This window comes from Zeus faber (assembly GCF_960531495.2).
Source record: "Zeus faber genome assembly, chromosome: 2".
Taxonomy (NCBI): domain Eukaryota; kingdom Metazoa; phylum Chordata; class Actinopteri; order Zeiformes; family Zeidae; genus Zeus; species Zeus faber.
Genome location: NC_137189.1, coordinates 47,140,974 through 47,153,653, shown reverse-complemented (window position 1 = coordinate 47,153,653; position 12,680 = coordinate 47,140,974). Strand labels below are relative to the sequence as shown.

At 51.0% G+C, this 12,680-nt stretch overlaps 1 protein-coding gene across 1 annotated transcript in view; it reads left to right on the top strand.

Annotated features, from left to right (window-relative positions):
• Positions 1-2,551, top strand: part of rad51b (RAD51 paralog B) — a 48,750-nt gene extending 46,199 nt beyond the window's left edge. The window contains exon 10 of the mRNA XM_080024530.1: positions 1,990-2,551. Coding sequence (XP_079880656.1) covers positions 1,990-2,114 — 125 coding nt within the window. The 3' untranslated portion in view covers positions 2,115-2,551. The remainder of the gene's footprint in view (positions 1-1,989) is intronic.
• The last annotated feature ends 10,129 nt before the right edge of the window (positions 2,552-12,680 follow it).

Here is a 12,680-nt window from a genome sequence, read left to right as displayed (position 1 = left end):
ATGAAACGCGGGGCGAGTTACTGCCCATCGTGTTATGAGTAAACCCTAACAGAATTTGACTTGTACCAGGCCGGGCCCTGCGGCGCATGGGTTTCTGACGGCGCGGCGGTAATGACGAGTGACGGGGTGAAACGGAACGCCGATTCCATGCGGAGGTTTAGCGCCGCACTGCTGGACAACAGACTACTTCCTGAGCACAACGTCCTTCCCCGCTGGCGTGGTCACAGCGTGGGACCTTGTTTGTAAAAAATCCAGGGTTGATAAGTGTGCGGGTCGCAGGCTGCGTTCAAGCCGCCCGCCAGGACCCGTAACACTGCAGAAGGGTGGGGTGGGACCGGGGTCGGTGAGGTCTGTAGAGACGGAGTAATTGTAGCAGGTCAGCAGTCGGTGTCATGATCTGCTGATATCATAGGAACCATCGAGAAAGATGACGCGACTGGCACCTTGGTGATAACCACCGGCGCTGGCTCAGGAAGTCTGCACGCAAATAAAATGAAGCGGAGGGCCGGAATAAATGCAAAGTAAGGCTTGAATCGCAGTCCTTTCAGCCTTCCAGAATGCTGTTGTGACTCACGGCAACAAGTGTCCGCTGTTTGGCACGACTGCATAGCGCGGGTTTAGGAAACACGCTAATCAGGATATTTAGCATTCAAGCCTCCCAGAGAGGCTCGGCGACCCGATTGCGAAACCTTTGGCCGACGCCGCTCAGATAAACCACCTTTCAGCTGACGGACGATCGTGGAGACGAGATGCGAACGGGACGTGGAAAACGCGTGAACGCCTGCGTTCGCTCCCAGGGCGTCGAATTCACCCGTCGACGAAATATATATATTTTTTGTGGGGCAACACTGGGTGCCGGTTAATTAAGCAAACCTCAAACCTCAAACAGGAACGATGAGTCGCGACTGCGTGTGCTCATAGGTGAGGAGAGTGACGCCCCGGGCCCCGGGCTCCTCGCGATCTGCCGGGACTCGCCATTATCCCCTTTCCCCTCCGGATTCGGGCTTCGCCCGGCAGGCTTTTGTTCTCAAGACAATCGGCTGTGATTTCTGCCCCCGCCGCGCGGAGAGACGATCCGCCAGATTATGTTTTATTGTTATTAAAACCCAGATGCGGGCCGTGTGAATCAGGCCCTCAGTGTTGCAGAGACGTTGAGTCACCGCGTCTAATAGCTGTGTGCCAGAATGCGCCTCAGTAGTTTGAGAGTCAGAGCCCGCCGCATACAATCTTTGGAATTAACCGTTTGTGGATAACACAGTTCCGGGGGTTTTCACGAACCGGTTACCTCCAGGGAGCGTAAACCTTAAATTAAACATATTTATATGGCTGGGCTATAACTTTTAAACGACATGGGATGATAGTTATCGAAAAACTTTTAAAACACATTTTATTATATATAATAGATAAGAATTAAATTTTTCATTTGGTCGGCCAGAGGCAGGTCTCCAGTGCTCTCTAATCTGTGTCCCTCCTGTGTTTTTAGACCCCCCCACCAGTCCTTTGAGGAATGGATATGGATTATGGCAAAACAAACACAAAGTAATAAAAATACCTCGGGTGACGTCAGCCGGTATGGAAGCGATCCGTTCCCTTATTTTCTTTCAGCTGGTTTTGTTTTACGGCGTCTGTTTTGGGACAGCGTTTCTGCAAATGTTTACTTCAAACAAGATCCCGCGTTGGTCCGTACCCATATGGCGATCCGTGTAAACAAACCCACTGCGGGTCCGGGAACACAAGGCGCTCCCATCGACTGGGGACGGGGTCGGCGGTTTGCCATACACGATAGAAGTCAAACAGAATAAGAAAAATTTAGGGACCCGGGCAAACTGACATCCGATCCGCCCTGCGCGCGGCTCAAAGCGGAATGCGGTTCAGTTACCGCCCGGGCCCAGGTGCGCGTACGGGGGGGGCGTGTGCGCGTGCGCCGGCATATGAACCTTTTCTCTTTTTTTAATTTTTTTTTTTTGTGTGTGCCCGTGTGCTCTCCAGAAAACGACGACGAGGATCCCGTGCGCGAGGGCACGGACCCGGGCCTGCAGCCAATCAGAGTGAGGACGGGATTCCGCTACGAGCCGGCCAAGGCCACGGGCGGCGCTGACAAGCCGCCACGGTGAGTGGGAGTCCTGTTCACCGGGCGGACGGCCCCCAGGGGAGCGGCGCTCCGGGTTCTCCCCTGTCTTGTGATGACGAAGAGGACTCGCTCCGTTTGAAGAAACCAGTCGTCGCTTTTTTGGGATTTAACGCAGTGTTTCGTGAAACTTGGAACACGTTTTTTAAGTGACTGTTGACTCAAATGGACCAGACCGAGATGGGAAATATAAACAAAATGTTGTTTGTATGTTTGTTATTTTAGCGCTACCACAGCGGTTCGATGGTTGAGCAAATGCTGAAAGACAGATCCATAGGAATTTAGTTTGGGGTTGACCCCCTGACCCAGGCTTAATGAATGCTGGATCGAAAGAGCCGTATTATACGGTTGTGGATCATTCAAAGTATTTTCACCTTGAAACAAGAAGTCACTGAAATAAACAAACAAAAAACAGCTGTTTTAGTTCCCACGTTGATGCTCGAAAATAAAACTGAATTGAGAGCAGATGCGATGTTTTCACTGCGAGCCGTCATCCAAAGAAAAAAAAAGAATCGGCACACCTGTGGCGCTTCCGCAGCTTATTTCTGTCCTTTTTTGCCCCCGATTGAGTTCCCGGAATCGCAAACCGTGATGACGTGGCCGCAATAAAGTGCTGTCGGAGGGTTTCTCACTGGGCCCTGCGGGGGGGGGACCGTCCGGACGATCCTGATTCAAGTCGAGGGCGCGGGGAATGGAGCCTGGAGACGCCTGGCGGCGTGCGAAATCAGCCTTTGGGAGGGGCGGGTCCCTCAATTTCTTCGCTTTGTTCATTCAATGCACACCCTCCATATGTAGAGTTAAACGAGGGGTTCCTCCTCCTTTTAAAGTGGGAGACCGCACGCATAAGCAGTCAGGAGTGCAAGCTCCATAACAACTGTTATCTGTTTTGGCCGCGGGAAATAAGGAGCCGCAGCTGAAACGCGTTTTCCCACTTGCTCTGTCGCGCGTGGACCGAAAACCCGAAATTGCGTTCACGCTTGTTTTCACTGCAGGTCAGGACGCGGCCCCGATCACCGGGCCTGGGCTCGCGATCCGTCGCCGACGCCTCTCTGGGGTCCCGTTCACGCCTTTTATCCGCGTTTTTCCCGCGGCCCTGCGATTGCACCGGGATCCGATCACGACACGTGCGGAGGGAAGTCATTACAGGGCCGATGCGGGCCCCGCAATCCCCCCCTCCCCCCGCGAGGCTCCGACCATAGTCAGGGAACCGTACAAATAAACTTCGCTCGACTCGTTGAAAGACGGAATTCTCTGGATATCGTCAGAGCCGCCTCTAATTTCATAACAACGTCCGAGCCCAGGAAAAAATTAACACGCTTGGTGCTGTTGAACTTGGACCGCGGACGTGGCTGCGACTAAGACGCGAGCGCCGGCCCCTGAAACCGCGGCGCGCCCGGCCGCATCCCGGGCGTTGCTGGAACGCGAGCGGGGGTAGTGATCGGATTTTATGCCGCGATGGCGGTCAACAAAAACCAGAAACTACGGTCCCTGCTCATAATCACTATTCACTTTGACGTCAGCAGTTTCGTGGAGGGTCTCGGAGAAGCGCGATGGGGCCGAATGTGACGGCTCTATCGCAATTTAATCGAATGCCGAGACACAACCGTGGGATTTTTAGCTGAAAGGAAATCTCTCAACCCTGAGCCTCCATTCAAAAGTTAAAAAAAAAAAAAATAAATAAATCATTCCGGAATGAGCCGGGAGCCGTCCCCTCCACACACGGCTCATTCAGAGATAAAACCCTCCGAGCTGCAGAGCGCACCTCAAGGTCTCTCTCTCGACGGGTCGGGGGGCATAATGAAACGCCGCGTTGTCACGTTCTTCGTGTCGAGTGCTCCGTCTGGTCTCGGAGGGGCAGAGGTTTTGTTTTTTTTGTTTTGGAGTTTTTACGACACGGAGGTCGGTGAGACCCACCCGCTGGTCTCGGCGGTCGCAGGACAGTCACTCCGACAGATGGCCACGCCACAGCCGACCCGCGCCTCCCAAACCGCTCGCTCCCGAGCGGCGTTGACAGAGCGCCCGCACCATCCAATCAGTGTGCCCATAAAATAAGTTAAGAATGGGGAGACGTTTATACGAGCAAAGAAAACGGGAGTGTAAAACAATATCGGGCGGCCATGTGTGTGCACAGCGACGCGCCGCAGCGGTTTCGCTTGTGGCCGCGAGTCGGGGCAGATTTAGAACGCCCGGGGGCCGCTGAATCAATTCAACTGTCATCGCGCCTCGAGGGCCGCGCGGGATCTCGCGCCACCCGGCGAGAGAGCAAAAGCGGTGCATTCGGAGCAGACGGGAGAAGGCGGTGTTTGGAGGTCGAGTCCCAGCGCAAGCTATTCCTTATTGTTTTTGTCAGGTTTACTGACGGCGTGCGTAGACTAGTTCGCCGGCGGTAGCTCGGGCGCGACGCACCTTTTATGGGACTTTTCCGAACTTGACGCGGGCGGCCCTCGGAAGCCCCGTCAATCTGAGGCTGATTGATGGGGCCCTGACAGGCCGTTGCCGCGGCGCCGGTTCCTATTGCTTCTGTTCTCAGGGCCCCGGTCGCCTCCGGAGGAAGTTTGGCCGATTAGCCGAACAATGGTGTTATTTTGGGGGCGGTTCCTCCTTTTTTTAATTTTTTTTTATTCCTTTTCTTTTACGACTGAAAAAGCGGCGGCACGCGGTCCCGCCCGTCCACGTGACCTGTCGGAGAGAAACGGCGATGACGTCGTTCTGCGCCGTTTGTTTACGTTTTGTTTCGGTTTGTTTTGTCCTGTGCGCGTGCGTGCGTGCGTGTTTAGCCGACTTCACGTCACACTCTGAACTTGTGGGAGTTAATGAACTTTAAGGTATTCATACAGTTTCAAAAGCCTGCGTGTTTTTCCTTCTGGTCATATGCTCTTGTGTGTGTGTGTGTGTGTGCGTGCGTGTTTTTCTCACTGCCCTCGAAGGATCAAGGGAAGTTTCCCCTCCTGTGGTGCCCTACTTTTGAATATTGCATACGTTTTAACCTGCCGTAATCCTTTGACCTTCTCGCTCATGTTTAAGCTTGATTTAACGGAGGATTACAGTGCAACCTCGTTCTGTTTTGGGTTGGTTTTTTTTTTTGGTTTTTTATTGTTTGTTGGAACGCGCCGAAGCGGGTGACAGAGCGGGGGGGGTCTGAAACGCCGTCCCGCGATCAGCCATTTTTGCGATGCGAAACCAGTCTCATTCGGGTCTGAAATTAAAATATTTTGAAGATTTTCCCATCGAGCGTCTGCGAAGTTTCATTGGAGTGTAGTCACGCACACACACACACACACACACACACACACACACACACACCTCGCTCTCAGTGTGATGAGTATTAAGTGCTGACAGCGTTGTTTGTTTAGGGCTTTTCAGAGCAGAGAGCAGCGCTGCGGTTAAGTAGAGAGAAAGAAAAACAGAGAGAGGTAGAGTGAGATTCGTCTGGGCTTGGTATCGGTGACAGCGCAGACAGACAGACACTACCGCAGACTGAAAGAACGACAGACGAACAGACAGACAGACAGTGCTCCCTCAGACCGACGCGTCGTCACCTCCCTCCTCCGGAACACGGGGGGGGGGGGCAGGATGGGAGGAGGAGAAGGGGGAGGCGTTTGGAGCCACGCCTCCCTTTGAACCTCAGGGCACCTACACCTGTTGCCGTGACGATGACGACCATCACTAGCACCGAGGGGGGGTTGAGGGCCTGAGAGCCGGACGCCGTGTGTGTGTGTGTGTGTGTGTGTGTGTGTGTGTGTGTGTGTGTGTGTGTGTGTGTGTGTGTGTGTGTGTGTGTGTGTGTGTGTGTGTGTGTGTGTGTCCAGTCGTGATGGCCGTGGGACGTCTTAAAGTCAGAGTTACTAATCAAGCTGCTACCAAGTCTTGAAATGGAACTAAAGGATCCGCCCATTTTGTCGCCTGCTATTTGTTATTTCAGAGGTTTCACGGCAAAACCACTGATATTAAACGACATTGCATTTGCAGCGGCATCGAACCGGCTCCGAAAGAACCCGTGACTGGTAAATGGAAACGCAGCGAGCTGCGATGGGCGTCCGGAGGAGGCGTCCGCGGCCCAGCGGGTCGGATTAGCGACGCAGCGCTGGAACAGTTGACTCAGGATCATTTGTGTCATAAAAACAACCGAGGAACTGGAGCAGAGTCACAAGACCTGGATCGGGAGGGAGGGAGGGAGGGAGGGAGAGAGAGAGGCCTGTGCTCGACAGCCTACGTCTCCTTAATGCAGCAAAGACTTTTCTTCCGGGGCCGACAAACTTATTTGAAGCCACGTGCGTTGTTTCTGTAAATCTAAATCCAAAGTTTTGGATTGATTTGTTTCAGGGTTTCGTTTTTTCTTGATGATATTTTGTTGTTCTTTTTTTTTGTTTTGTTTTGTTCTTTTTAACTGCTACTCGACGCCTTTCGTTCTTGGCGGTGGAGGAGGAACCCGCCGCCAACAATGGAAACGGCGTGTAGAGCACCGGGATAACGTCAACCGATTGAACGGCTGTTCCTCGTACCGTTTTTACACCAACATGAGGGTGTGCACGGTGCCGTTCCCATCGCCAGTCGATGTCACGTTCCACGCTGTGAACACGCCGGGGAAATTGCAACCTTTCCCACTGAAAACAAAAGCTGGATGTTAGCGGGTTTGTTGCGCAGTGGTAGGTAATATGATGTTCCTGCTAAATAAATATTTTTATTATTTCTTCAAAATACAAAACAATTCAAAAAAATTATCAAATCATTAAAATTAAATTTATAATTTTTTAATTAAATAATAAAAAAAACCAATATCGCGGAGGATCACTTCACCGAGTCAAAATAAACAAAAATAACGGTTAACGACTCAGTCTGTGGACCGCACAGAAAGAGGAGGACGTGAGGTCGTTTGTACTTTAGATCCACCGGGAAGAGAACGAAATGTACGGGAACTGCAAATGATCCCGCCTGGGTTCCAACCGTCTCAACTCCCACGCGCTGGAAAACACATTAGACGACAAAGAAGTGATCCGCCCGTTATATCTCCCCCCCCCCCCCCGCCAAAACAAGGCTTTTATTTTATCGGCTGCAGATGTGGACGTAGCGCTGCGAAAACTTCCTACCGAGGAGCCGAGAAGGAGCCCGTTGCTATTGGCTCTGGGCAGCATCAGAGCCCCGGGTGAAGCTCGGAGGGACGGGACCAACGTCGAGGTTATAAATCAGCGTGGAGACAGATTTTGGGAGTTTAGGCCGCGGCGCGAATCGGAGCGGAAGACCTCCGCTTCAACTCGGGGCGGGGGAGGGAAGCGTTTTGGGAGGCGGGAGGACGCGTCTCTCCTCCCACGTGCACGCCCCTCTCCGGGCCCCATCCGTCCTCACCTGGAGCCGGGCTCCCTCCGCTCCGGGACGGATGCGGCTTCCGCCGTCGCTCGGAAGGGCAGGGGGTGGACGGAGAAGAGGTGGAGACGAGGTGGAAAAAAGGGGGGAGTGGTGGAGAGAAGGGGGGGAGAAGAGGTGGAGGAGAGGCAGAATAGAGGTGGGGAAGAGGGAAAAGAGGTGGAGGAGAGTGGCTCCCCGGCCTCCTGTCCAAACAGGTTCAGAAAGACGGCGTTTTCACCGCCGGCGTCTTTCCTTCCCGCTGCAACAAGCCAGGAGGGGCTGAGGCGGCGGCGGGCAACCACCACCACGTCCAGCCCAGGTGCAAACGGAGGTGCAAACCTAAATCTTTCAACTCCAGGCCGTGCTGCTACATATGAAAACCAGGTAAGCCCTCAGGCCTGAAACGCACGGGGTGATGATGTCACACCCGCAGAGTGTCGGGGTCAGGGGGTCACAGGTCCGATTTGAGGAAGCCGACTCCAGCTCGCGACTCCCTTTTCCCTCCGAACGACCTCTCTTCGCTTCCACTGACTATCTGAGTTGAAGAAACGGCACAACTTCCTGTTCCTAGCCTTTTACGTCCGTGTGGACGGGGCCAAAAGAGCCGTTAAAAAAAAATATATATATAAATAAAATACGAAAGAAAACGGATCTGATCGGCCCGTGAGAAGCTTCTCGCTTTGAAAAAGGAGATTTCAGGCAAAACTATTCCTGGAACTCATCAGGTCGGACAAAAGATTAAAACATATAAACATCTGATCCTGCCCCCGAAGCTGCTCCCCACGGTCACGTTCTTCAAAATGATGATGTGATTAATGTTAACGTTGGATGTCACCATATTCACCATCAATAAATCCCTTTTTATTTAAGAGTATGTTTATTATTTTTGTTCGCACTCTTGCAAACCCTCATTCATGGAAGACGGTGAACGTCCAGCTGAACTGTGTGTTGTTCTGGAAAGCCAAGCTCTCCCGAACATCTCGCGACGCGAAACCCGAGACGCAGTTCATCCGACGGCCACCAGAGGGGGTGGAGAATCCGACTCGGTTCTGAAAAGAGGTTAAAAACAAATGTAAAAAAAAAACCAAAAACGAGCCGCGGGTCTGAGCTGGACCATGCGGTGGAGTTCTGCGGTTCTGGGGTCGGTGTGCGACTATGAGGGCAGCAACTCTCCGCTCTTTAGTCCGTGTTTACTCAGAGGTTTTTATCCTCCGTTCGTCCACTTCCCCACCCCGAGAGAATAAGAGGGCGGGTCAGGGGAAGCGGAACGGACCACGACCGCCAACTTGCTCAAGAATGGTAAAGAAGTCACGGAAAACAAGGATAATAGATACAGCTGCGGGCAGCGAACCGTCCTCCCTCGGATGTGTGACATCACAGAGTGCGCGCGCTCAGCCTGTGATTGGCGGGGAGTCGGACCTGCTCATGTGGGCGGCGCCGTGTCGGGTGATGATGTCACAAAGGGCGTCTCTCCAACACGTCCGGGACCGTTGGCGTTACCTTCCCCCCCGTGTCACTGTCTGCTTTTATTTTTGTCCCTTTACGATTTACATCCATAATGCCGTCACACAAACCAAACGTTGACGCGACACATAGTTGTTTCACGAGTTGAGTGCACGCTTCTTAGTTTCACGTTGTTTTGTCATATTTGATGGTATCTCATTTGTTTTGTCTTCCATTCATTTCCAAATCCTACGCGTTTTTACGCGTTGCAGGGGTAGAGTGCTCAGATTAAAGGTAACCTTTAATCTGAGCGAGCACTCTACCCACGTCGCTCACTACCTTCCTCCAGAGCAGCTTTGTTTTTGTTTACTAGCTGCCCCGACAGATGTAACCGGGGCTTGGCACACGTTCACCACATTCCAGAGCGTCGCCACTTATTTTTGTTTGAAATGTCCCAAGAAATCCAGACAAATGTGAAATGATATTCACTTGTGTTTTAACCGTCCGTACTGGGATTAACGCCGGCGTTGTACCTTTGGGAGTTTTGGGGGAGGGGGCGGCAGATTTATCAAAATGGGATGATGTCACAAGGCGCCCCCGCCCGCCCGTGGGTTTAACGGGTTTTTCTACCGACTCCTCCCGCAGATATAACACAATGCGCATCCAACACGGCGTGCGTGGGCGACTCCGAAATACAGATACCGTCCGTTGGTGTCTGTGGATCTCGACTGTTTGGGCGCCGGACGTCACGTGACACGTGATCAGAGGAATAAGAATCCGAGCAAACACAGGGGTCCTTATGTCTATAATGATTTTTGAATATGAATTACAATAGACATGACGTTGAGCGTGACGTTCCGTGATGTCCAGGGAAACTGGCGCCCAGGGACAAACTGCAGGCTAAGCGTTAACCTCTGGTCATGCGTGTGAAGGTTCTCAAGACAAGGTTTGGAGATTTATAGGACGAGGGAATGAGCCCAAATACTCAGAGCAATTACCATTAAGTCAAACAACCGTTGAGATTTGGGGCCCCGCAAATGTGCCGAACCTGTAAGTCATCAGGAGAAAATGGCTGCTCTGGAAGACGGCCGGACCCCGGCGGGGGGGGGGGGGGGGCCGCGAGAGCCCGGCCGCTGTAACTCCAGCCCGGCCGTAGCCATGGCGACCGGGGCTCCGAAGGCTCTAGGATTTCAGATGAGAAGTTCAGTGCCTCTCTGTGATTCTAATCAGCGGAGACAGTGGAAACACGGCGGCCCTTAACAATGGCCGCGGCGCAGGAAGAGCGAAAGGTCCGCGAGTACAGGACGCGAGCGACGTTTCCTGTCTTTGAAAAAAGTTTCCGTGCAAAGTCGTCAACACACACACACGGTGATGTCTATCTGGAGAGTTTAGAAGACGTTTAAGAATAGCAAAACTAAACCGCCTTCCACTGCTGAAGTCAACTTTTGAAAAAAAAAAAAGTAATAAGTACATTCCCATTTGGAGTGAAATTGGGAGTGCCAGAAAATCTGCATCAAGAGTTTATATGGTGTAGCATCTGTGGGAAAGGAAAAAAAAATAAAAAAATAAACCGATGGCCGAATCGATTTGAACACAATCCAAGCTTCTATAAAAACACCCAAAGTGCATTTCTGGTGAGAATGGGTCTGTTCCCCCGAAGGAATTAAAACTCAGCCCGACCCCGAAGGCTAAGATGTCACAATGAGATGACGGCAAAAATAAACGCTCAAAAAACAAAAAATAAAATAAAAAACAGTCACACGTTACATAGAAATATGGGTTTTATTGGTTTAAACTGCAATCTGTCTTTACAAAAAGGTACATGAATAAAGTAATTACTGTAGTGAACAGCAACAGCTGCTAGAGAATACATTCAACAATTGCTTTGTGTGTCAATTCTGTTAACGTTTAAGTCTACAGGAATAAAATTTTAGGCTTTTTATCTGATGTGTTATACAAAAATACAAAAGGCACAAATATCTGATACCTGGAATGTATTCATAGGCACTTCACTGGGGGGAGGGGGGGGGTCCAAAAAAAAGAAAAACAACCTACATCATCTAGCGCGATGACTCAAAGTGCTCATACGTGTGCGCTGTCTTGTGGAGAAAGGCAAAAGCTTCCATGAAATCCTTTCAAATAAGAGCTTAAAATATCTTCCCCTGTCAATCACAGCAAGGCCGCCGACTCGGCCGGCCTTTATTTATCTTTCTATTTCTTAACGATTCAAATCGAGGGAATATCCAAGAGAAACACCGGACTGAGCCGGCCTACATTCTGCTGGACAGCAGATGCCGCTTTCAACAACCAGAGAAGGGATTTAAGGCCTTAAAGGAGCAGACGGCGATAATTACCGAAGCGTCCTCCGCCCCCGAGGCGGCGGTTAACGCGCGAAGGACAATTTAAAGGAAAGCAGCCACGTCGCCCCACGTCGGCCGAGTCACCCCGGCCAACGGAGCTCGGCGAACACGTCGGCCGACGGGACACGGCTGGCACGCCCCCACACCAGGGGAAAAGAACCGAGAAAAACAAAAAGGAAAAAAAAAAAAAAAGTCTGACACAAGGGACACGAAAATAAATAGATACGCAAAACCCTTTTGCATTTTGTTTTAAATTAAGATTCACTTTCAAAAAAAAAAAAAAAAAAAAAGAAGAAATCAAGTGTAGTTACAAAAAAAGTCATTGCAGTATAATATATTAACTGTGAAAAAAATAAAATAAAAACATGTCTTCACAATCTCACGATTAATACGGAAGATCATAATTTAACATAAAAGAAAATATATTCTATTGTTTCATTATCCAGATAAATACAAAATAAAAATGCTTAAGATCAGCAATAAATACATTTTGATAAGTTAAATAAGCAGAGACAAGCAAAGGCCTTCCCTCCGAAGGCTTTCTGAAATAAACTAAACAATAATATAATAACAATAATAATATAATATTGAACAAGCTGGATTCAGGAATTGACAGGAGCCTTGGCGCTCGTTTTGATTTCAGATGCTTGGGTGAGAGGAGGGGGAGTGGGGGTGGGGCCATCAGAACAGGCCTCGTCTGAATCCCCCCCCACCCCCCCCCCAAAAAAACTCCACCCCCCCGAAAGATTGCCTGCCTGCCCCCACCCCCCAAAAGTTCAACATCATCCGTGAGCACCGGCCGGCTCCGGGCCTCCCGATCGTCGGGTCGAATTCACTCCCAGCGGCTGCTCCCGTGTCGGCTTTTTGAAGACGGCGGAGGCAGAATCATATTCACAAAAACAAAAAAAAAAAAGAGTCCCAAATTTGGCCGCGTTTAAAGGGAATTAAAGAAAAGCAGGATCCACTTCAACGCCCCCACCCCACCGCACCACCCCCCCCCCCCATCCAGACTCCAGTTCCTCCCGTCCTAACAAGACCCCCTTAACCCCCCCACCCCACCCCAAAAAAAACAAACGAAAAAAACAAACCATGAAATCCACTGATCCACGAGAGAAAACAGGAAATTCTATGTGGCTTTAAAATTAAATTGTAAAAATGATGGTCCACTTTTCTTGGCTTCCAACGGGGGAGGAAAAAAAACAAAACAAGAGTCACTTTCGGTTGAAGGGTCCGATGATTCTCTTGCCGATGCTGCCGTCGCTCACAGGCCTCTGCTTCTCTCAAAGGGCTGCGGACGGGACCAACGGCCACGCCAAGAAATGCAACACTGAAAACACGCCGACGGCCACGCTGGACCCCCCCCCCCCGCCCATGATAGGTAATACTAACCGTGTTTTGTCTTTTTT